Source organism: Rhinatrema bivittatum, chromosome 12 (genome assembly GCF_901001135.1).
Source record: "Rhinatrema bivittatum chromosome 12, aRhiBiv1.1, whole genome shotgun sequence".
NCBI classification, from domain to species: Eukaryota; Metazoa; Chordata; class Amphibia; order Gymnophiona; family Rhinatrematidae; genus Rhinatrema; species Rhinatrema bivittatum.
Window position 1 is genome coordinate 48,596,873 of NC_042626.1, and position 26,149 is coordinate 48,623,021.

The following is a 26,149-nucleotide window of genomic DNA, read 5'->3' on the forward strand; positions in this document are numbered from 1 at the left end:
TTACTCTCTGTGACTAATACAATGTTACATTCTAGAAAGAGTTCTACTTCCCTTTCTTACGAGTGTGGCACATTTTTGAAAGATTTTGCAAGAAAGGAAATTTATCACCATGGTCTGCACAAATAGGTGATGTTCTTGATTTTTTTTACAGTGCAGATTGGAGAAAGGTTTAGCTTTAAATTCCTTAAAGGTGCAGGTAGCTGCCATTTCTTGTTTTCATGGACAAATAAATGGTAGTTTAATATTTTCCCATTTGGATGTTTGTCATTTTCTTAGTGGGCTAAAGCATATACGTCCACCAGTCAGAACTGTTTTCCCGCAGATATGCAGGCTGAATTAGCCATGCTGTCTGGGACGGCCGGGCAGAGCTTAACTAAGTTGACAGAGCTTTGCTCTGTGTGAGGCTATGCGTCCTTTCACGCACGGCACCATCTTCTCCTCAGTCGTCATCTTTTGCGCTGTAGAGCTGCTTCTCTCCTCACATCGTGTTTTTTTTTTTTTCTCGTTTTTCTTCAGCGAGAGAGCTGATTTTTGGGTTCCTGAGCACGCCTCCGCAGCCATCGGGATTCAAATTTTACCAGTGCAGCAAAATCATGTCAGCCACGGATGGGCACAATTATTATCTGTGCCTCGGCCCTGAGCATGACCAGGCCAACTGCTGGGACTGCAGCCGATTGTCCCCCTGGGCTTAACGGGAGCGCGCCGCCAAGATAGCGAGGTTCAAGGAAGGAAACTCCGGATCCTGTGCTTGTCTGCCCACTCCTCCCTGGGGCGCAGACTGGACCGACCAAAGCAGTCAGAGAGCCTCCTCTGTGGAACCTCTGGAACAGCCACGAAGTTCAGGGGGGTTAAAAAAACACGACCCATAGCTCCACATCTGGCGCAAAGAGGCAGGAGATGTGCTGACGCACGGGACATTGTCCGGCGTGAGACTGCCAACACATTTGGCCGATGCGTCGTGCCTTCCAGATGCATCGCCCGGCACCAAGCAGAAACTGCACGCAACGCATGTGTTTAAGCCGAAGCATAAAAAGGAGTTGGCACTTGATGTATTGGCACAACAAATTGAAGCATAAGAATACATCAACTTGTCACGATGCATCAGCGGGGGCATCGATGTAGGCATGGCACAGCTCGATGCAGGACACCCTGACTCGCCACCGGGATGGTTTCTCCAAAGAGCTGGCCCCACCAACATAAACTCAAGTGGGCATGCTCCCAGACTTAAATCAGGTGTTTTCTGATGAAGAGCAAATGTCGGTCATAGGTTCCACCATCTCCTCTCGCTTCTTCGACAAAGTCTTCTCAGATCTGTCATCTGTTTCCAGGCACAAAAGAGAGGCATCGTGCCTACAGGAACTGCTCCAAAATTGCCACAAGCTGTCCCCTTCGGCAGAGTATGTGCCAGCCCGGCCCCAAGGACCTGACTCTGACATTCTTCTGGCGGCAGTGCCACCTAGTCGGCCTCTGGGGGAAGGACATGGGACCTTAGCCTCCCAATGTCCCAGATCTCGAAAATACTATCCCAGTTCCTCTTCTTGGTGGAGGACCAAAGCAATGCCATGCCTCGCCCACTTCCAAAAGAGGACTCTCCCCAAGGGGAATTGCTTTCGTCTGCATTGGAGATGTCAGCCCGGACTGTCGATTCAGCAGTCCAGTCTCGGGTCACTCTCCCTCTCCAGGTTCTTTGATGGGGTACCCGTCTGCCCCCCCCCCCCCCCCCCGGGAAGAACTGTGGTACTCCAAGTTTGTGAAGAAGGTGGGGGTCAAGTCAAACATAGAGACACAGAAGGTCCAGAGCCCCGTGCAGAAGTCTTAGGAATCTTGAAGATCTTTGAGACACCAGCCGAGCCAACAGCTTTGCTGTCGTATGCTGTTTTGGATGTGGTTATGACAAAGACTGTGGGAGTCCCCTTTCTCGGGGTTGGCGACGTCCAGGAAAACAGACCTCAAATTCTGAATGAGGCTGTCTCCTTTTTATAGCATGGTTCAGTTGCTCCATGTGTCAGTGGTAGTAGAGTCTGCTACAAAGAGAGCCAAAAAATCATGCCTCCATTCCAATACCCCTCCAGGTCATGACTCCAAATACCTCGACGATTTCAGCGGACAGACATTCCAGGCGGGGAGGCTGAATGCTAAAATCCAACAGCATCAATTTTACATTACCCAATACCTATATAAGTGTCTGCAGTCCCTCAAGCCCTTAGTCACCAGCACCTCACAACCGGACGCCATACCACAACAGTTCCATGATCTGGAGGAAGGTCTGCAACATCTCCTGTGTACAATCTATGAGGTCTTCAAAACATTGACTCACACCACGGTGGGAGGCATCGCCATTTGGAGGATGGCGTGACTCAGAGCTGGTGCCATTTTTGAGGATGTCCATGAGAAGTTGGCAGACCTCCCTTGCCTCCCAAATAACCTGTTCGGGGACAAGCTCCGTGAGACGGTGGCGCAGCTGAAGGAGCAGAACATTGCAGTGCTGTCTCCTAGCGTCCCTGACAGACCAGTTGGCATCGAAGAAGTACTACCTTTCTTACGGGAAAGCCTATTTTCAGCAGTGCCTCTTTCAGCCATTTTCTGTGTACCATCTGCCGGCCTACTCCCCCGGCGAGACCACAGCAGCTGTAACAGCAGCCCCAAGGTCTTCAACAGAGCCAGAGGCAACAATGCTTGCCGCCGACCAACAAAAATAAGAAGCCCCAACAAGGTTTTTAGAAACACAAAGGCCACTTCTACCGCTACTCACAGGGGAGGATCTCCCACTTCTACACCTCTTGGGAAGCCATCACCTCAGACTGTTGGGTCCTTTCCGTAGTCAAGGAGGGCTATTCCCTACACTTCAAGACTGCACCCATTCTACCCCACCGAGTAAGTCAGCATCAATCCACCTTGGGGAATCTGAGCTACTTGCAGGAGGAGGTCTCTACGCTGTTCCAGCAACACTTTATCTGGTGGATTCCCAAATCACAGCTGGGTCGGGGATTCTACTCCCAATATTTCCTCATTCCCAAAAAGTTGGGAGGACTGCGCCCCATCTTGGACCTCAGAGCCCTCAACAGGTTTCTAGTCAAGGAGAAATTCAAGATGACTCTCAAGTCCATCCTGCCCTTTCTTCAACCCAACAATTGGATGTGCTCGCTGGACCTCAAGGATGCTTACTCGCATATCCCCATGCACCCTTCCTCATGGCGATACCTGTGCTTTCAGGTCAACAGTCACCACTACCAATACAAAGTTCTCCCTTTTGACCTCTCATCTGCCCCGAGAGTTTTCACCAAATGTCTAGTGGTACCAGTTGCATTCCATTCCACACCTCAGGAAACGGGGAATACAATTGTTTCCATACCTCGACGACTGGTTGCTGATGGCATCCCAACCCAGCACCTTGCAAAAACAACCTACTCGCGACGTTTCAATACCTAGAAGGACTGGGATAAGAAATCCAGCCTTCAACCAACACAGAACCTCCAGTTCATCAGCGCCCGTATAGACACAGCTCAAGGACGAGTGTTCCAGCCAGCAGACGGGGCCCATGTGCTGCGCAGCTTAGCTCTACAGATGGACCCTGTTCGCACATCGTTTCGACAGCTCTTGACCTTGGTCACATGGTGGCGGCCAACTGCGTCATACCCCACATCCGTTTGCTACAATGGGGCCTCAAGTCTCAGTGGACACAGTTCTCTCAACCGCTGTCCTGCCGGGTTCATCTACCCCTAGCATGAAGTCCGACCTGGACTGGTGGCTACGCCCCACGACCCTCTCTGTGGGAGTATTGCTGTGCCCCCCTGGCTCATCAGCTGATTCTCATCATGGACGCCTCAAACATAGGTTGGGGAGCCCATTTAAGTCACTTTCCGTACGCAGGGACTCTAGTCCCGCTGGGAAAAGACCCAGCAGATAAACCTCCTGGAGCTCCAAGCCATTGGAAACGCAATATGGATGTTCAAGGGATTCCTGCAAGGAAGAGTCGTCATGGTCCACATGGACATTCAGGTTGTAATGTTCTACATAAAGGAGGAGGATCCGGTTCTTGGAGGTTGTGCAGGGAAGTGGCGCGCATCCTAGAGTGGGCAGAGGAATGCTCAATCATCCTACAAGCAACCTACCTACCTGGGGTGGAGAACTCCACTGCTGACAAGTTAAGCAGGATCTTCCACCCACATGAGTGGGAAACTTCGCCACTCATGTGGGTGGAATCCCTCTTCCGGATCTGGGGCTCCCACGAATAGATCTCTTCGCGACAGAGGACAACAGGAAGGTGCAAGCATTCTGCTCAGTGTTACCAAGCTGGACTCGCCTGGCACCAGACGCTTTCCTCATATCATGGATGGTAGGACATCTTTACGGGTACCCCCCCTTCCCCACCACCAATGAGATTCTGCTCATTTCGAGGACCATACAGAAGTACAGTGATACCTCGGTTCTCGAACATAATTCGTTCCAGGAGGACGGTCGAGAACCAAATTGTTCGAGAACCGAAGCAATGAAACCCAATAGGAAATAATGGAAACTGGATTAATTCGTTCCAAGCCCCAGAAAATGCCTATTTACTGGCCTAATTTGTATATAATATGTATGTCTGCATTACCACTTCTGGCTTTCTTTGGACCCATGTCTAAGGGTTAAATTCAGTGTAAAGCGTGACTCTCTCCACAAAGCGTGACTCTCTCTCTGCACTCACACTGATGACGCAAGCAAGGCGCGCTGGGCCGAATGAACGCCATTCGGCTCAACTCGGCTCATCTCGGAAGTTCGAGTTCCAAATATTTGTTCGGATTCCAAGACAAAAGTTTCTCGAATCTCCTGGTCGAATACCGATTTGGTCGAAAGTCAAGGCGTTCGAGAACCGAGGTATCACTGTATATAGTAGACTTGGTGGATCTCATCCTGATCACTCCAGTGTGGCTCAGACAAACGTGGTATGCCTATCTTGTACGTCTCTCCTTAGAACTGTCCATTCCGCTGGGCCACAGTGCAACTCTGCTGTCACAGGATGGAGGCATCCTGCTTCACTTGTTACACACCTCCCTTCACCTCACAGCTTGGAGATTGAAAGGGCAGTATTAAGTTACCTACAGCTGCCCTTGGGAGTCTAGGATGTTTTAATATCTGAAAAGTTCTCCATCAGGTGCAATTAGCAAGAAAATTGGCTGAGATACACAACTTGGTGAAATGTCAAGGGAATAGACCCCTTCTTGTGCTCCCCATAGTGGCTCTTGGAGTACCTCCACTCCCTATTTCAGCCAGGACTGGCGACGGCGTTGGTGAGAGTTCATGTCAGCTTGATTGTAGCTTATCACCACCCCCACCAGGGACTGCCGATTTCCAACCATCCACTGGTCTCTCGCTTCATGAAGGGCATTCTGTGTCTGACTACTGGTCCCATGGGATCTCAATCTTGTTCTGGAGCAGTTGATGCTGTCCTTTGAACCCCTGGAATCAGCTCATCTGAGATAGCTCTCCTGGAAAGTGCTACACTTAGTTGCCTTAACCTCAGCAAGAAGAGTCAGCTGCAGGTGCTTGTCCACTATTTAACATATCTGGAATTCCATCATGACAAGGTGACCTTACAGACCCACCCTTCCTTTCTGCCCTAGGTGGTCTCAGTTTTCCACATAAACTAGACTAGCACCCTGCTGATCTTCTTCCCAAAACCACACACAAATGAGGGGGGCGGGGGCGGTGGCTTCATATGCTGGACTGCTAGCGAGCCTTGGCATACTATAAACGAAGAACCCAGTCCGAAACCAGGGCCTCAAAACTGTTCGTTTCCTTCAACCCGAACGTTCCGGGTCAGCCAGTTTTCAAGAGGACCCTTTCCATTTGGAGTTTGCAGTGCATTCAATACTGTTATTCCAAAAGATCTGAGACTCCAGCCAGTTCACCGAAAGCACATCAAGTCAAAGTGATAACGGCATTGGTAGACCATCTACATGAGGTTTCGATCCAGGACATGTGCAAGGTGGCCAAGTTGGCCGTTCCTGCATACGTTCACGGCTCATTGCTGCCTAGACCAGCAAGTCGCGGCTAATACAGTGATGGGAAAGACCATACTCCATTCCATCAGCACACAGACTATCCACCGTCGTGGACAGGGTTGAGCGCAGCCTGTCAGACTCCGACTTCTTGAAACCGTCCAGCTCTGTGTAAGAACCTCTTCTGGCTGTGCTCTCACCTTCAGCTGGGGACTCCCAGACAGCATGGATAATTCAGCCTGCTTATCTGTGGGGAAAAAAGCAAGTTTGCTTACCACAAAAGGTGTTTTCCGTAGATAGCAGGACAAATTAGCCATGCTGGCCCACCCGCCTCTCCAGACAGTCTCCACCTTGCGCTTCGCAGATCTGCTTTGAAATTGACTGAGGGAAAGAATGCGCAGCTTCCCACAGAGCAAAGCTCTGCCAGCTAAATTAAGCTCCGCCCGGCCTTCCTGGAAGACAGTATGGCTAATTCATCCTGCTATCTACGGAAAACACCATTTTCGGTAAACAAACTTGCTTTTTTTCCAAATTGGAATTTAAATTTGGTTTTACAGGCTTTATCTAGTTCTCCATTTGAGCCTTTCTGTCAATCATCTATAAAGAATTTGACTTTAAAGATAGCCTTTTCAATAGCGATTACATCTGCAAGGCGAATTTCAGAATTGCAGGCACTGTCATGCCAAACCCCCTTTTTGAGATTTACAAAATGTTTGGTTATTTTGAGAACGGTCCCTTCTTTTCTACCTAATGTTGTATCTGCGTTTCATGTTAATCAACAAATTGTTTTCCTGCCTTTAACCAGAGGGAATGTAAAGATGATTTACAATCAATAAAGTATTTGGATGTTAAGAGATGTTTTAAAAACTTATCTTGTAAGATCAAAGGAATTTCATAAATTCCCAAAAGATTATTTGTCCTTTTTTGTGGACCATGAAAGGGGGAATTGACTTCAAAAGTGTCGATTGCTAGATGGTTGAAGAATGTCATTTTGTCAGCATATTTACTACAGGGTAAAGTTGTATTTAAGATGATTAGGACTCATTCAACACGAGCATAGGATTCATTGTGGGCAGAAAGATGCACAGTGAATCCAGTGGAGGTTTGTAAAGCAGCAACATGAACCTTTCGGGGGGCCATTTGCAAGACACTATAGGTTTGATCTTCTCACTAGCCAAGATACTGTTTTTGGTTCTTCAGTCTGAAAAGCGGGATTGTCATCCACCCACCCTTAAGTAGGCTTTGGTATTTCCCATAGGTTTGGGTTTATATTCTTATTCAAGTTAAACTATTTATAATAAGTAAGCATAGTTTGAAAGTTTGTGACAATGCAAGAAAGGACTTGCAGAGGTTTTTAATTTTTTTCTTTAATGCCTTTTATTGTTAGTGTTATATAATTGCTTTTTAACATCGACAGTAGTAAACTGGCTGAATTGGTTCTAAATGTGACATACATGCTGGTGATGTCATTTAAAAATAATGGAGAAATTACTTACCTGATAATTTCGTTTTCCTTAGTGTAGCCAGATGGACTCAGGACCAATGGGTATAGTGTACTCCTGCTAGCAGATGGGAGCGGAGTCAGATTTCAAAGCTGATGTCACCCTACACCCTTGCAGTAACCTCAGCTCTTCAGTATTCTCTTCAAAAGCCACTGTGGACCTACTATCGAAAAACTTGAATAAAACTGTGCTCAACCAAACATAAACACTGAACCCCAGTAAGATTATAGATTCCCTGATCTAAGGATTGGATGACTGCTTACCCGTAATCTCTTGGAATCAATATCCACTCCACAGGCAAATCTTTGGCACTGTTCTTAGGCAGTCATGGGTGGGATGCTGAGTCCATCTGTTTCACTAAGGAAAACTAAATTATCAGGTAAGAAATTTCTCCATTTCCTAGCGTGTAGCCAGATGGACTCATGACCAATGGGATGTACAAAAGCTACTCCCAATTGGGGCAGGAGGCTGCCCGCGGTCCGGTTAACACTCCCCTTGCAAAGGCTGAGTCTTCTTGAACCCGAACGTCCAGGCGATAGAACATGGCGAAGGTGTGCAAGGAGAACCACGTCGCTTGGCAGATATCGATGAGAGAGTGCAGTCTAACTTCCACCCATGAGACCACCTGAGCCCTAGTGGAATGAGCTTTAACCTGAGAAGGTATAGGTTTCCTACCTCCACATAGGCTCCCATCACCACCTCCTTAATCCAGCGAGCTATGGTAGCCCACAAAGCTGGTTCGCCCCGTTTTCTTCCACCGTGAAGGACAAACAGGTGGTCTGTTTCTCAGACCAGTTCTGAAACTTCCAGATACTGCGCCAACAGCCTACTGACATTTAAATGGCGGAGGAGGCGGTTTCTTCTGCATCCTTGTGTTTATGTAGGGATAGCAATGAAATCTGATTCAAATAAAACTCCAAGACTACCTTGGGCAAGAAGGATGGAGCGGTAAGAAGCTGTAACGCTCCTGAAGTCATCCGGAGGAACGGTGCCTGACACGACAATGCCTGTAGTTCAGAGATACGACATGCCAAGCATATAGCCACCAGGAGCACCGTTTTCAGGGTTAATAAACGCAAGGAAAGACTGCGCAGCGGCGGAAAGGAAGGCCCTGCCAAAGATTCTAATACTAGATTAAGATTCTACAAGGGAACCGACCACCGTAGGAGTGGCCAGAGGTGCTTCACCCCTTTCAGAAAACAAGCCAAGTCCGGATGAGCAGACAGGCGGGTTCCATTTATCTCTCCCCTGAAATAGACGAGAACCGCTTCCTGGACCTTCAAGGAGTTAAGGGTCAATCCTTTATTCAAGTCGTCCTGCAAAAATTCCAGACTTAGTGGGATTTTGACCATTCAAAGTAAAACACTGTGTTCCTCACACCAAGCCTCTAAAACTCTCCAGACCCACACATACGCTAGGGACATAGATAACTTCCACACCCGGAGTAAGGTGACAATTACTGTCGCTGAGTATCCTCACTACATCAGGCGAACCCTCTCAAGGGCCAGACCATAAGACAGAATTGTGAAGGACTGGTGCCTGTTGTAGCAGGTCCCAGTGCGGTGGGAGGCACAGGGGGGTCTCCCCAGGGGGTCTCCGCATGTCCGTATACCACATTCACCTGGGCCATTCTGGAGCTACTAGTAGGACTAATTTCCTGTGGCACTTGATTCTGTGAATGACCCTGCCCAGGAAGGGCCACGGTGGGAAGGCGTATAGCAGCTCCTCTTCCGGCTAGGTCTGAACGAGAGTATCAAATCCCAAGATCAACTGATCTTTTCTGCGACTGAAGAATCTGGGAACCTTCGCATTGTGAAATGTAGCCAGCAGGTTGAAGGGCGGGAGACCCCAGCGATCTACTACCAGCTGAAAGGCGTTGGCCGACAATGCCCACTCTCCTAGGTCCAGACTCTCCCTGCTTAGAAAGTCTGCTCTGACATTCTTTTACTGCGATGTGGGAGGCTGGGCTCACCAAATCAGCCAAAGCCACCAAGGTGGTTTACAGTAGTAAACATACATATAAAAAAACAAAACCAGCTAGTAAAACTACACTAACCAATTTACTACAGCCATTACATGCACAATACATACTACATATATGGCATGGGTTGCACAAACATCCAGAACGTTCTCTCATCCCTTCTCATTCCAGCTCACCCTGCTGTGTCTGAAACCTGCCTCACCTAAGAAATACATAAAAAATTTAAAAGTAACTAAAATAAAATAAACTTTTCATAAAACCGACCCAGTCCATATCTCCTTAACAATATCAAGACCTGGAAATAAAAAAAAAACAAAACACCCCTTCGTTCGGCTCTAATAGAAATTGGTAGCTTATTCCAGAGATTAGGTGCCATCATGGTAAGAGCTCTTTTTGCAGTACACTGACTTTTAACCATATTTACAACTTCCAGTTGATGACCCTGAGAAGACCGTAGTGCTCACCCTGGAACATACCATTTTAACTTCTTCTGTACATACTCTGCTTCACGTGCTTTTGAATACTGTTACTAATTTAAATTTTACACGTTCAACCACTGGTAATCAATGTAGTATAATCAATGTAGTGACTTAGCACTCTCATAGCGACTCTTACCATAAAGTAATCTTGCTGCATTAGTCTGTAATATCTGAATTGTTGCTTTTCAGACTCCCAGCAATAAATGTGTTAATCCAGTGAACTTATTTATTTATTTTTTTATAATTTATTAATTTTCTCAAAAAACATTTACATGTAATAAGAAAAGGAAAATAGTGTTACAAACGTAATACATAATTCCATGCACTTCAACCATTAAGAAAAAAAAAATAAATTTTTGTAACTAACACATACAGACCCCATAATCGTTGGTGAGCCTTTCTTCTAGAATTATTTTAAGGAAATTATAGAAATTATGAAAATTCCATAAACTTGAGAGAAAAATCTATTCCATTATACCAAACTTTTAACTCCTAAATAAGGGCTTTAATCCTCTCAGCCACTTTTATCTTGAAGAAAAGTTTCTAAATGCCCTGGGTCCACGAAAATAAACTTATTCCTTTGATAGGAAATCATGCACTTACATGGATATTTTAGAAAAAAGGTGGCCCCTAGGGCCAAAACCCTCTGTTTCATTAACAGAAATTGTTTCCTTTTGTGTTGGGTTACCCTAGACACATCAGGAAACATTTGCAATGTTTGTCCACAAAAAACATAGTTTTTGTTAAGGAAATACTTCTGGAGAACCAAGTTCTTATGACTCTCTAATGCAAATACAACTACTAATGTAGATCTTGATTGGATGTTATCCACCGATGCCTCTAAAAAAGATGTCAAATTTGGGCTATCCGGTTGGAGTACATCCATATCACCATCTTTTTGTGTATTTTTTTTTCACATTAGATACATAGTACAAGTTAGAATTATTTCTTCAGAAATACCCAAAATTTCTTTTGAGTATTTCTTAAACAATTCATTTGCGGATAACAATCTAGTTATAGGAAAGTTCAATATTCTAAGATTCTTTTTTCTTAATACATTTTCCACATTTTCCAACTGCCTATATATCATTACTGTATCTTTAATAAATGCTGATCCTGATGCCTGAATAGTGGCAACCTGTGTAGATGTTATCACATTAGATGCCTCTATGGCTTGCAGTCTCTTTTCATGTTCCTCCAGGGCTTTCTTAGTATCTGTAGCGAATAAAGTGGCTTGATTCATGGACTGGACTAATCTCCTGTCCATGTTGGTTACTGCCCTCCAAATATCAGTCAAGGAAATATTTTCCGGTTCAGGTATGTTCAGATCTAAAATAGGGGAGGGGTTAACAGTACCCTCTTTTGCAGTTATTACACCTCCAACTGCTCCCATAAACATAGACTGGACCGGATTATCCTCCCTTGGTGGTTTAGCCGATTGAATTGCCACATCAGAAGAGTCCAATTTCACTTCATTGGGCTCTCCTTCCACCAAGGGTGAAAAGGATGTTTGGTTTTGAGGAGGAGAGGTTCCGGAATCCCCAGATGTAAAAGATATCTCAGTAGCCAATTCTCTCATGTTATGACTCACCCTCCGCTGAAGGTGGGCATCCATGGGTCCTCGGACTTCCTTCGACGTCGGCGTGGAGGTCTTAATTTTCCTCTTTCTCCCCATTTGCTGGTTCCTCTTTCAAGGCAAAAACGCGCCCCTTTGGCGCGCCGGCGGCTGCGCGCCGCTGTGGTGTCTTTTTATACCCACAGCGGCTCCCGCAGACGTCGGGGGGGGGGGCGGAGCTCAATCCCTCGCGGCTCCTTCCTGGTGTCACTCTCTCTCCTGCTCCTCGCCCTCGGCTCTCGGCACGGTAGGCTCCCTATCCAGTGAACTTATAAACATAGATGACGCTCTATACACAGAGCTGTAAAGTCCAAAAAAAGGTTTTATGTTTAACATCTTTATTCAGCCAAAAAAGGTTTTAGTTGGCAAAGTGCAGTTAGTGTAGCTGGGTTCAAAAAAGGTTTGGATAAGTTCTTGGAGAAGAAGTCCATTAATGGCTATTAATCAAGTTTACTTAGGGAATAGCCACTGCTGTTAATTACATCAGTAGCATGGGATCTTCTGAGTGTTTGGATAATTGCCAGGTTCTTGAGGTCTGGTTTGGCCACTGTTGGAAACAGGATGCTGGGCTTGATGGACCCTTGGTCTATCCCAGCATGGCAATTTCTTATATTCTTAAGTGTTTTCAACAAACCCAATATTTTCAAGATCATTGGTATGGGATCACTTTCACTTCAAAAAAAAATGTTTACATGGGTATATAAGTTGCATAGAAACACAATGTCACCATTGCAGTGAAATTTAAGAAAATTACAGGTTGGGTTTGAGCATATGATTGAAAGTGTTTTAAACTGCAAATGTGCATGCCTTAGAACCTGAGATCCATAAGTTTCTACCAAGAGACTACTTTCTAAGGCTACCCCCCAGAATTCGGCAGTCTTCCTGCAGTGTCTATCTGATACTGATCATCCCTCCATTCTTTCAACAAAAACATATAGTGGAACTAGAAAAAGTATAGAGAAGGGCATCCAAAATGATGAAGGGGATGGAATGATTCCCCTACAAGGAAAGCCTAAAGAGGTTGGGACTCTAGCTTGGAGAAGACGGCCGGGGGAAGCTATGATAGAGGTTTATAAAATCATGAGTTGGGTGGAACAGGTAAATAAGGAATGGTTATTTACCCTTTCCAACAGGACTAGGTTTAGGGGTATTCCATGAAGCTAAAAGAAAATTATTCCTTACCTGCTAATTTTTGTTCCTGTAGTACCAAGGATCAGTCCAGACAGTGGGTTATCTCCCCTTTCCAGCAGATGGAGTCAAATAGAACTTTGAAGGATGCTTCCTTATAAGGTAGTGCACCCTCTACTAATCCTCAATATGGAGTATATCAAAGCAAAGAGGAAAATCAGGATGGATCAAGAACAATAGAATTAAGTAACAAATAACAGTGTGCAAAAGGCACAAACAGTGTCAAACAACAAACTTGCAGAATGAACCATTAACCAGCCAAAGGAAAAAAGGCACTGAAGAACAATTTGAGCAGAGAGGCAATTGCAAACCCAATAAACAGTCAGGGAGGGCGTCTGGACTGATCCTTGGTACTACAGGAACGAAAATTAGGAGGTAAGGAATAATTTTCTTTTCCCTGTACGTACCAGGATCAGTCCAAACAGTGGGATGTACCAAAGCTTCCTTACGTAGGGTGGGCCCCGGAAAGCCCTGCTCGAATGACCCTAGAGCCAAAAGTAGGTGACCGTATGTGTAGACGATAATGACGAGCAAAGGTTATGTAATGATTTCCAAGTTGCCGCTCCACAAATCTCCTGGAACGAGACCGATTTGCATCTCCGCCCAGGAAGCAGCCTGAGCAGGAAGAGAATGGGCCTTGACATCTGCCGGAGGTTGTCGACCCGCTCCAATGTAGGCCACCGAGATAGCCTCCTTCAGCCAGCGAGCAATGGTAGTTTTCGACGCCTTGGCCCCCTTCCTCGGACCATGCCAGAGAACAAAAAGATGGTCCGACAAGCGAAAATCATTAGTGACTTCCAGATAGCGAATGAGGATACGCTTGACATCTAGCTTGCGTAGATCTGCTGATGCGTCCTCTGAGAAGGACGGAAGCTCTACCATCTGATTCAAGTGGAATTTGGAAACCACCTTGGGCAGAAAAGCAGGCACAGTGCGCAAGGAAACTCCCGAATCCGTAAAACGAATGTAGGGCTCTCTGCATGAGAGTGCTTGAAGCTCCGAGATTCTGCGGGCAGAATAGATAGCTACCAGGAAAACCGTCTTGAGTGATATCCTTGAGGGTCACGGAACGCATGGGTTCACAGGGTGGACCGACCAAGATTTGGAGAACGAGATTGAGACTTCACGAAGGATAAAGAGCATGGACTGGGGGTTTCACGTGCTTCACTCTGCTGAGGAATCGGATGATATCTGGGTGAGAGGAGAGGGAAGTTCCCTCTCGTTGATGAAGTAGAGAGCCTAGGGCAAAGGCTTGCACTCTCAGCGAGTTGTAGGCCAGACCCTTGTCCAGTCCCTGTTGAAGAAAAGATCTGAGCCACCGAGGCGGTCCGTGGCGACACAGGTATGGAGGCACACCAGTTCTCAAACTTTCCATACCCTGATATAGGAGATGGAGGTAGATGTCTTTCTAGCCTTGAGGAGGGTCGAGATAACGGCCTCTGGGTATCCATGCCGTCTCAGCCTGCGCCTCTCAAAAGCCAGGCCACAAGACAGAAGCGATCGGCCTGGGCGAAAAATACCGGACCCTGATGCAGCAAGCGTGGAAGGTGACCCAGACGAAGAGGTCCGTCCACCTCGAGGTTGATCAAGTCTGCAAACCCTGGACGACGGGGCCATTCCGGCGCCACCAGCATTACCGGACCCTGGTGGGACTCTATTCTTCGGAGCACCTTGTCCACCAGAGGCCAAGGGGGAAACACGTAGAGGAGGTCTAAGGCATCCACTCCCTCTGCGCCGTACTCTCTTCTGCGACTGAAGAACTGAGCTGCCTTGGCATTCCAAGAGGTTGCCATTAGATTCAGATAGGGGTCCCCCCATCTGTGGAACAGGAGATTCACTGCCTCCTCTGAGAATTCCCACTCTCCGGGATCTAGATGTTGACGACTGAGAAAGTCGGCTTGAACGTTGTCTAAGCTTGCGATGTGGGAAGCCGCTAGGCGGGAGAGATGAGTCTCCGCCCACGCCATCAACCTGTCTGTCTTCCAAGAGACATGCCGGCTCCTCGTGCCCCCTTGGCGATTGATTTAGGCCAAGGTGGTTGCATTGTCTGAGAGTATTCGGACTGCGCGATGATGGACGAGAGGTAGGAAGCATTTCAATGCCAGACGCACTGCTCTGGTCTCCAAGCGATTGATCGGCCAAGTTGCTTGGGACGGCGTCCACTTCCCTTGCGCCGAACTCATCTGACACACCGCTCCCCAGCCAGAGAGACTGGCATCCGTCGTGACGATTACCCATTTCGGGATGTCCAAAGGAACACCCTGGAGAAGATGAGATAGGTTGAACCACCACGAGAGACTGTCCTTGGCTCCTTGCGGGAGAGGAATGATGGCTTGGAAGTCCTGAGACACCACTGTCTGGAGGTAATCCCACGCCATTGGAAGCGAGAGACCGATGAATCACTGTATCTGAGCTATGAGTGTATGAGCCCTGTCAGGGGGCAGAGACACCTTGCCCAGTGTTGTTGAAATGCGCCCCCAGGAAGTCCAGAGACTGAGATGGAGAAAGGCTGCTCTTGGCGAAGCTGACCACCCAACCGAGGGAGTGAAGAAGCATCCATACCTTGTCGACCGCCCGGTGGCACTGGGCTGAGGACTTTGCCCGAATGAGCCAGTCGTCCAGGTATGGGTGCACAGACTCCCTCCCTCCGGAGAGCGGCAGCTGCTACTATCATCACCTTCATGAAGGTTCGAGGAGCGGTCGCAAGACCAAAAGGTAGAGCCTGGAACTGGAAATGCTGTCCCAGAATCTTGAATCGCAGAAAACGCTGATGCGCTTAGAGGATGGGAATGTGTAGATAAGCTTCCATCATATCCAGGGAGGCCAAAAATTCTCCGGAGTGTACCGCCGCTATCACGGAGCGCAAGGCTTCCATCCGAAAGAGAGGAATCTTGAGGGCCCTGTTTGACCATCTTGAGATCCAAGATCGGGCAGAAGGAACCTTCCTTCTTGGGAACTACGAAGTATACCGAATAATGTCCCCGGCCTACTTCCAGGGGGGGGGGACTGGACAAATCGCTCAGAGAGCCAGAAGCCTGTCCAGTGTCTGGACTATGAGTTGTTTCTGGACTGGGCCACATGGAGAGAAGAGGAACATGTCTCTTAGCAGCCGAGTAAATTCTAACACGTAGCCGAGTCTTAGAATATCCAGGACCCACTGATCTGACGTGATGTTGACCCACTTCTTGTAGAAAAGGGAGAGACGTCCCCCTATCCTGGGGATCGTGGAGTGGGCCGGCATAGCTTCATTGTGAAGACTTGGAGGATGGCCCTTGGCCGGACCAGAGCGGGGGCTGTCTTCGGGCACGAAAGGACTGAGTCCAGGATTGAGATTGAGAGGACGGCTGACAAGGAGCTGCAGTCCTTGCCTGGCAGAAACGACGTTGATTCCTGAATCGGCTTCTAGTGGAATTAAAAGACCTAGAAGAACGAGGGCGATCCTCTGGCAGTTTGTGTACCTTATTCTCTCCGAGGGACTTGATAAATCTGGTCCAGATCCTCCCCAAAGAGTAGCTTGCCCTTGAAGGGTAGGGATCCCAGCTGCGACTTGGAAGAAGAATCCGCCGACCAGTTGCGAAGCCAGAGGAGGCGTCTAGCCCAGACTGCAGAAACCATAGATCTGGCCAATATTCTCAGAATGTCATATAGAGCATCTGCTCCATGTGCTATGACGGCCTCCAGGTGGTCTGCCTGAAGGAGGCAACTCCTGGGAGCTGAGCAGCTGTTGAAGCCAGCGGAGGCCTGCATGCTGAGCGAAGGAACTACAAATGGCCGCCCGGACCCCCAGGGCAGACACCTCAAACTCAAGATAAACTTCCAGCTTTCGATCTTGAAGATCTCGCAAGACTGCACCACCCGTTACTCAGCATCTACTTTGGGAACCTTAAGAAGCTCCAGGAAATCATCCGGGAGAGGATATAACTTATCCATGGCTCTGCCGACCTTGAAGTAGGTCTCCGGAGAATCCCATTCCCTGGATAACAGTTGAAGGAAAATGGGATGGAAAGGAAAGGTCCTACACGGCAGACGTAGACCAGCCAGAAGGTGGTCCTTTCTTTGCTGGTGGATTAGGCTGAGGTGGGTCCTAAGGGGCCTCAATGTCCAATTCCTGTAGGATATGTGGAATGAGGGGGTCCAGCTCATCCCTCTGGAAGATCCGCAGAACTCTAGGATCATCCCCTTCCAATTGAGCCGTAGTTGAAGGTTCATCCGGATCCGGGTCCTACTGAGGAACAGACAACAACCCTCCCCCCCCGCAGAGGGGTGTACCAAACGAACCCTCGGAGCGCTTGAGGTGGTCGGAGGTACCCCTGGTCCTGGGACCGCTGACCCTTGGGCACTCCCCACGGTCTGGGCATTTCCCAAGACCTCAGTGGAATCAGCCATTCTGGGTACCTTAGGAGGAGGAGGTCCCGCAAAAAATTCCTGGTGCTGGCCCATTCTGGCCAGGTAAGCATTGTGAAGCAGGAGAACAAAATCCGTGGAAAACGGAGGTGGCCCCAATGGAGGAAGAGTGGGAAGATCCCCTGACGGAGGAAAAGGCTCCAGAGGTGAAACGGGTGTCAAAACCGGCAGCTGAGATGAAAAAGGAGCATCCTGCTCTTCTCCTGTTAGCACCGGAGCAGCCGAGTCTGGAGACAAAATGGCCGCCGTTCCCGCGGTAAGCAGGATCGGGGCTGGCCCCTGAGCGTCGAGGCGCGCCAGAAGACGAGAACCAGAGTGGCGGTTGAGAGGGTCCCTCCCCACCAGGGAGGCAAGCTGTGCAAATCCCCTCAAGGGAGAGCCTCAACCCGGGCTCTCCACAAGCGCAGCACCTGGACGAACCAGGCATGGGGAACCCCGATGGAGCCGCGGGGGAACCCCAACGGAGCCGCGAGGGAACCAGTTGTTCTTAACGCGAGAAACAGACAAGGTTTAAAGCTGCGGGAAGCGGGAAAAACCTCCGCTTCAGCCTGTTCTTCCTCACGCTCACCAGGACCGTGGCTGTAAGAAGCGGGTAATAGCCTCCGCTTTAGTCCTGCTCTCTTTCTATCCTTCAGCGACCCACAGATGGACACAGAGGCGTAACGCCTCTCTGTGCCGGCTGCCCCGAGGTAAAACGGTATCTCAGGGGCAGCGGGTCTGATAGCAGCCACAGGGGGAGAGGTCTGCACCACCGACTTGCACCCCGGAGAGAGGAAGAGAGGAAATAACCTGTCAAAAGGAAATAAAAACAAACTTACCCCGACAACAGAGATGGGAGGGGTGGGGAGAGCTGCAAATAGTACTGCCTGCAAGCTATAGAATGCTCCCACTAAAACAGGAGCGGAGGCTACAGGAAAGCTCTCCAAATAATTCCCTCAGAAAATTCAAAATTCAAAGATTTTTTTTTTTTTAATTAGACTTGATCCATCCAAAAGAAAGGAAAGCTGAGGAAAATAGAGAAAATTCCTAAAATAGCTTTCTAGTCATCTCAGTGGGAACGAAAGCCACCACTGTCATCTGCTGGAGTCCAGCGAATACTGAGGATTAGTAGAGGGTGCACTCCCTTATAAGGAAGCATCCTTCAAAGTTCTCTCTGACGCCATCTGCTGGAAGGGGGAATAACCCCACTGTCTGCACTGATCCTGGTACATACAGGGAATAGCACTTTTAAAACAAATTGGAGAGAGTTTTTCACCCATCGCACAATTGAACTGTAGAATTTGTAGGAGGATGTGCCTCGGTAGCTAGCATAGCTGGATGTGAAAACGGTTTGGGCAAGTTCCTGCCAGAAAAGGAAAGCCACTTCTTATCCTAGGTTCTGAGCAAAAAGCATTCGGTGTATTCTTTGGAATCCTTCCAGGTACTTGTGACCTGGCTTAGCCACTGTTGGAAACAATTGGATTTTTTTTTTTTTTTTTTTGTCCAAGAAACATTTTTAACCCTAGAAGATATGGAGTATAGTGTGTTGAGGAGCAGAAAAAAACATTTAAATGCATGCAAATCTGATGCATCTTGACAAAATATGAAAAATGTTCAAGGGGGTGAAGATTTTCTATAGCTACTGTATCTGCCTACATATTCTGTGTTTCTGTAGTGAAAGGGAGGGAGATGGTTAACGAGGGAAGAAACACCTGCATGGCGAGGTGAATAAAACTGTTCTGTTCCCCCCACCCCTGTTTTCTGTATAGACTGTGCAGCCCTGGGAGAGACGGCACTTCCCACTGACCTTCGACCCCAAGACCCACAGCGAGGAGCCCTGCGACCCCTTGGAGCGGTCTGTGCGGTGGCCCCGCCGCTCCTCCAGCAGCAAGAGCTCCAAGGATGGGACGGAGAGCTCGCCCGGATCGCCCAACCCCACCGACCCCAAGAGCAGGACCCCCAGCACCCCGAAGCCGGCACACAGATAGAAGAAGAAAAACCCAGGAAAAATCTATTGGCATTAACGCTTCAGAAACTAATCTCGTTTGATATTCAAACATCACTCTGGGGGAAAAATGTTCACAGTTTTTAGTGAATTTAAGGAGTTTAGAGACTTTTTTTGTTTGGGTTTTTTTTTTTTTTGGCTGCAAAAAAAAAAAAAAAGAAAAAAGTGAAATATAAAATTTGAGAGTAAAAACCTCACGAAATTCTATCCCCACTGCAAGGTTGCGGGGGTGCCTGCCTACTTCCCTTCCTTGTCCATGGCAGGCTTCAGTGCAGGGGTGGCTGCCTCCGCTCCTGGAGAGCCAGCAGCAGGCTCCAGTGCCAGGAGAGAGGGTTGCACGCAGTGGGAGGCAGTGCATGTGGCTTTCTTCCCTGAAAACCCGGCCTGCTGGTGGCTCTCGGGGGCCGCAGTTGGCCACCCCTGCTTTTAGGGCTTTGGGAACCGATCCCTTTTCTGCGTGCCCCCCCCTCCCCCCTCCTCGTTTTCTATGATGACAATGTAAAGGGGGAGGGGAGGGGGCTGTAGGGAACTATCGGGTCACCTTGGGAAGCAGGGGTGCGAGGAGAATGAATTAAAAGTGGAGTCAAAGAAATGGTGAAACAGGCTGCCCCCTCGCCCATCTCCTGCTGTCCTGCCCTTTGTGGTGCAGCGTGAGGAAGGCCTTCTCCCCCACTTAACCAAATGCACCACACTCTGCCTTCTCATAGCACTTGGGGTTTGCTACCCGTTTTTTGTGTTTGGATAGTCCTTTCTTCTTTTCTTTTCCATAAAGTTCATTTTATTTGACAAGAAGATCCTTCATGCTAAAAGAGACCCTGTGATTTTTATTTTTTTAATCCATGTTGATTTATAGAATTGGCTTTCGTGCTGCGAAGCTGCGTCTTGCACAGGGTGACAGGAGAGGGCATCAGCTGCTTCTCTTGCCCCGTGCAGGGCAACCTGATGTGATGCTTTTTTTCCTGGGCTGCTAGGATCCTCTCCCACACACACACTCACACTCACACACACACTCTACTGGTCTGCTCAGGTTACTTTTCCTTGCACTGAAACATAATCGTCCAGCTGCGGGAAGTGGCCCAGGAGAGGGCAAAGCCAGGGTGGGGAGTGTATATACAGAGAGACGAAAATGGGAGAAAGCTTAGTGTATCCAGCCCTTAATGACAGCTCGACTGAGGAAGATTATCCAAGCAGACGACCTGAGGCTGATGCAAGCAGAAAACTTTGTTTCCTTCAGTTTTTTGTTCGTGTCTGTACTCGGGAGGGTGTAGGGTGGCTGGAGCAAATCTTGCACCCTAGGAGCTGGATTGTGAGAGTCCTAAACTGTTTCTGAAGTGGCTGATTAGTAGTGCATGGCGCTGCCAGAAGGTAGAACAGGCTTCACATGCTGAGGAGAGATGAGGAGGCAGCTGCTCTGAGGCCTCTGTTAATGTCGGCTCAGTTTATTGATCTGAAGTTCTGGTTTTGTTTTTGTCATGTGTTTTGGAGGTTAACCCAGTGACTGGCTTCTTTGGGGACAAGTAGGGACATGGTAGGGAGGAATGGCTGCACCACTTTTGTGTCAAAATATTTGACAGTTGGGCAAGTAAGGAAACGTACATTAGCAGTCCACCGGGAAAATTGTTAGCCCCTCTGAAGCTTGAAGTTCGTTTGCTAAATCCTGGTGGCCCAGTAAGTTGCTATGCTTGCCATTAACCACATGGCTGCTGGATTTCTGCTTGATGCTGGATGGCTGCTTACAGATGAGAATTAGTGGCTACTGACTGTTATGGTTACCAGTGGCCACCTAATCATGAAATTTCTGCCACGCTGAGTTGCCATTTGTTTTCAGTTTAAAAAAAAAAATGAATTTAAAGATGTCTGGCTTGATGTCCTAAAACCTGATATAAATTTGGCAAGCATGCAGTGTGGGAACTAAGCCAATGAAAACATGAAATGGCTAGAAAAGAGAGTGACTGCCAGCTACCTTGCATGCATTACTGGCCCAAAATGAAGAACCATGATATCGGCCCGCTGCCATGTCAAAGGTGGAGGAGCAAGGAGAAAACAGCTGCCACTCCAAGCCATTGCCACTATGCAGTAAAACCAGAGTAGTAATATTGCAGTAAACTGGAGTAAGCTTTCTCTGTCCACGGGCACCCATGTCCGCTTGCCCAAAGGCATTTTGCAAAGTGATTTTTAGCCAATGAAAAAAGTTAAATTTTTGCAGGGAAATGGTTAACCTAAGCTGTGATAATTCCGAGCTAGTTTGGAGATTCCAGGATAGGATAACATTAAAAAATTGGAATTTTTTTTTTTTTTTGCATGTTTTGAAACCAGTAAAGTGAGAGACAGGGCAAGAGGATTTCTAAAGTCAGAGTACAATGGTGCTCTTCCCAGATACCACATCTGTCCTCCCTGGGACAGAATTCCCCCATCTATGCCCCCCCCCCCCCCCCCCGAGCCAAATGTCCGTCCTGAGTCAAAGAGCCCGACAGCCCCCACTGCAGCCCGGTAACAGCAGAAAGCATCCTTGTATGTCTCATCTCCTTGTTTTCACCATTGTGTTTTAAGTCCATTTACTTTTGCATGAATTGGTAGCAAAAGGGAGAGGAAAAATATTTTGCAAATTCTTTTATTTTTTGGGGGTGGGGGGTGGGGAGCAGTTTCCCATCACGTAGGACACAGTTTACAAATCAGATCTTGTTTCAAAGAGGTGTGGGGAGAACTCTTTAAAATCCAAGGCGTGGCTTGCCCCATATCTGGCTTTTCTGTATTCTTTGGCTCCTGCTCCTACCACCTCTGTTCCAGATGTGAACAATTGTGCCTGTCATTTACAGACGACTGATTTTCCTCTCTGCCCCCTCTCACCCCGTCCCTCCCCCTGAATAAAAGTAAGAAACATGCTTTTGTTTTTTCTATTTTTTTTTTATTTTATTTTATAATCATATAAAAATAGTAGCTAAACTGCATAATGGTCAGGGGGACTATTTTCACAAGTTTCAAAAATTTCTTTGCTTTTATTTGCTTCCTGTACGCAAATACTTTAAAAGAAAAAAAAAGGGGGGTGTCCTGTCATTTTCTTTTCATAAAATGCATACCATATTCTATGCATAAAATTGCTTGTTTTTTTCTATTTAAAGAAGTTGAAAATTATGAATAACCCTTTTAGCGTTGTACAAAAAATACACACACACAATCTGTATTTTGTAAATAATTTCCTCTTATTTTTTTTCTCCCTCCTTTGAGCTGTCTGAAGGCGGCGAGAGCTGTAACTGTCCTTGTTGTATAGAAAGAAAAAAAAGCGCTTTTCTTCGGAGAAGTTTAATCTTTGTTAATGTCTTGATTCTGTTGCAAGCACAGATGTGCTAAAAAAAAAAAAAAAAAAAAAAAAAATTAAAAAAACAAAATGTTCCAGAATGTTACACAAATCTTGCGTATTGCTTTTTTTTCTTTATAGTGTTATTTTCATGTCTCCTGATGCATATGAGTTAAAATGACCTTGAAGTATGTTGTGCAGGGATTTTTGCAGCTAGGTTTTGCTAATAAGCCTAGGATTAGATTATGGCTCCGCTTTCACTTACTACAGATCTCCTGCTTTTGTTGTGGAAGGAAATCCTGTCTCTTTTCTAGCAATAGCAGCCCACTTTTAATTTTCCAGTTTCTGGTCATCAAATGATCCTCAAAGAGAGAATCCTTCAAGCATTTCATGTAACTTAAGTAGTGGCTGAAGTGCATCTTTTTTTATTTTCCCCCTCCTTTTCTATAGCATTTTTCATCTCTTCCCTCTACCCTGAAATCCCCCCCCCCCCCCCCCCAGTTTATTCTGAACGGTTTCCATCTTCTCCTAACATCTTGCTTGGCTCCTGCTGTTTGCCAGGGTGGTATAGGATATGAAAGGGAGGGAGCACAGTGCTTGAGGAATTTGCATGGTGGTTAACCTGTTTCATGTTATGAGTCTCTTGATCTGGTCCTCGTTTTATTTTTAACACCCTTTTCCACAGGGCAAAAAAAAGTATCAGGCTGCACTGTGCAATGAATCAAAACCAGGATTGGTTTAATATCTCTTGATGGCATGGAGTTAATTTCATAGGAAATAATCTGCAAAGCAGAGAAATACTTTCTCTGGACAGGCAGGATAATATCAGCCACGTAAGTGTAGGGTTATGTCAGCAAAACAGCAAACTGAAAAGCTCCGTCAGAGCTCAGAAAGTCTAGCAGGTCTTTCTGAGTGGGGGCAGACCTTCCTGCACAGCCAGGAACTGTGAATCTCCTCAGTCCTTTTCTTTCTGCTCTTGAGAATGGGCATGAATTGTTCTTGGGTGTTTTTCCCCCTTTCTCCTATCATATCTTTGACTTATTCTTTGGCAAGTCTCCTTTAAAAAAAAAAAAAAATCACTTTTCTTCAAAAATTTGCTTTTGGTATTTCCTTAATATTTTTCAAGACTGCTGAATTGAAACCAGGCATAGAAACGTCTTAAATCTTCTAAGAAAATATCTTTCCTTTGCACTCAGGAAGGCCAATTCATACCAGTGGGTTCTGCACTCCTAACAGCAGATGGAGTAAAGCTGACTCGCTGAGGTCATGGACATATAGCCCTACCCCGACATCAGCCTGCCATTTCTGTTCATGCCCCAGGTCAGTCCTGAAAGTGAGTTTTGCATCCCTACCAGCAGTTGGAGACAGAGAAAAATACTTTGAGATACTGCTTCATAACCAACAGTGCCACATTCAGTCCTCAGTATTTCTCAATCTCTAGCAGATGGTAGAGTTGTGTAACCTGCAATCTGGAGTTTTAAAAAATAAAAATATAAAATAAAGAAGAAAAGGGAATGATTAGCTCCCCAAGGTGTTAGGTGCCTTCGTGGGCCATCGCTTTGGTAGAGCTGGGCAAGAGGGGGGTTGGTTATTTCTGGTAGTCTTGACCCAAAGCATCCAGAGGGTTGAAAGCCAGGGGTTCTGGTTTCTTCTTCTGTGGTCCCCTCACTGGTGCCTGCCAGTGGACACAGGGAAGTACCCTCCCTTTTTCTTTCCTTGGAGTCTGTATCTTTAAAAAAAAAAAAAGCATAGTATTGCAGCTGAGAGTCAGGAAAACAGCAGCGTGATGTGACAAAGCATTCTGCTGGTATCGAGGCCACGAGGGCCAATGCAGGAGGGTGAGCTGGGGATCACACGTCTTTGCCCGGGGTGGGAAAGCCGAGTGTGTGAGGGCCAGTTCTGACTGTACCACGCAGCAAGTGCACGAGACAGCATGGCGCAGGCTGCTGACCACGGGAAAGCTTTTTGGGCCTGCGGAGAGAATAGATTGCATCTCTGCAGGTGCACTGTGTACCGCTTGTGTTGCCGGGAGGTGTCTTTTTAGCCAAGCGGGGGTAGAAGGTACACAGCAGCTGCCCCAGAAGTCTTCACTTCCGGTTAAGAGGTATGAAGGAAGGCCTCCAGGAAAGTCTGGGGGGGGAATCCTGTGTCTCCTGGGCCTTGGAAGTTTTCAAGAGAGGAGTCCTCTACGGATTCCAGTAAGGAAGAGGATCCTGTGAATGATCTGACAGTTGATCCATTTGATGATCAAATGGTGTCTGTTCCAGATGGGGGTGGGTCAGTCGGAGGCTGAGGAGTTGCCTGTGGCAGAGGGGGGATGACCCTAGGGTAGTCTGCTTATTCCGAAAGGAGGAGTTGCGTAGTCTTATTCCTCAGGTTCTGGATGAGCTGGGGATTGAGGTCGCGCAGGAAGAATCGGACAATGAAGAAGTGAACCCGGTCCTGGATGGACTTCAGGAGCCTCCAAAAACTTTTCCTTTTTCTAAGAAGGTAAAGAAGCTGGTGACCCGAGAGTGGGACTCTAAAGAAGCAGGGCTGAAGATCAGTAGGGCAATAGTGAAATTGTATCCTTTGCCTGAAGAGACACTGGAAATCTTAATAATGCTGAAGGTGGATGCTTCAGTCTGTGGTGACCAAGAAGGTGACTATTCCAGTGGCGGGTTCGGCTGCCTTGTAGGATGCCAAGATAGGAAATTAGAGATTCAATTGAAGAGGATGTTTAAGGTCTCTGCTTTGAGTCTACGAGCGGCAATCTGTAGTAGTCTCATGCAGTGGGCCTGTCTGCAGTGGGTGCAGAAGGCGCAGGAGGAGTTGGAATCTATGGCTGAGGCCAAACAGGCAGCCTGTTTGGAAGTGGAGGTTGCCTATGTGACAAATGCACTGTACGATTTGGTCAGGATTTCTGCCAGGAATATTGTCTGTGTGGTTTCAGTGTGGAGACTTTTGTGGCTGTGTAATTGGTCAGCTGATGTGAGGTCCAAGTCGCAGCTGTGCAATCTTACCTTCAAAGGAAAGCTGCTGTTTGGCGAAGATCTCAAGCAATTAATGAAGCACTTGGAAGAGTCGAAGGGGAATAAGTTGCCGGAGGATAAGAAGCTTTCGGGATGCAAGGAGCTCCTCAACTTCCTCCCAAAGACAAGCAGAAAGGCAGCAGTCCTTTCAAGGAGCATGTAGGCCTTCTCAACATAATTCTGTTTAAGGAGCCGGAGGAAGTAAGGCCTCCCAACAAGGCCAGGCTGGTCCACTCTTCAGTTGAGGCTATCGGGGGGAGATTAACCCTGTTTTACGAGGAGTGGACCAGGATCACCACAGCTCAATGGGTGCTAGAGGTGATAAGAGATGTGTACGCCTTAGAATTTTCGTGTCCTGTCAGAGAAGCATACGTGGAGGGTCCCACTGCACAGCCTGTGTCAAGTGGGAGGTGGTGCGAGAAACTTCCCAGAGATTGCAAAGTCTCTATGCCATAGTACCAGTTCCCCTGCAGGAGCAGGGACTCTGAAGGTACTCTGTCTATTTCATAGTTCTGAAGAAGGAGGGTACCTTCTGGCTCATTCTGGATCTGAAGAAGGTCAGTGCGGTGCTGCGCATACCGCATTTTCTTGTAGAAACGTGCAAGCGGTCATAGCAGCTGTTCACACAGGAAAGTATCAGGCTTCCGTCAAATCTAAAAACGCCGATCTGCACATTCCCATACGTCCAGAACATCAGACGTATCTGCAG

General features: G+C 47.4%; 1 protein-coding gene across 5 annotated transcripts in view; it reads left to right on the forward strand.

Annotated features, from left to right (window-relative positions):
- Positions 1–22,520, forward strand: part of KANSL1 (KAT8 regulatory NSL complex subunit 1) — a 128,845-nt gene extending 106,325 nt beyond the window's left edge. For all 5 annotated transcript variants that reach the window (XM_029572631.1, XM_029572630.1, XM_029572627.1 and 2 more), the window contains one exon: positions 18,899–22,520. In XM_029572631.1, coding sequence (XP_029428491.1) covers positions 18,899–19,117 — 219 coding nt within the window. In that variant the 3' untranslated portion in view covers positions 19,118–22,520. The remainder of the gene's footprint in view (positions 1–18,898) is intronic.
- The last annotated feature ends 3,629 nt before the right edge of the window (positions 22,521–26,149 follow it).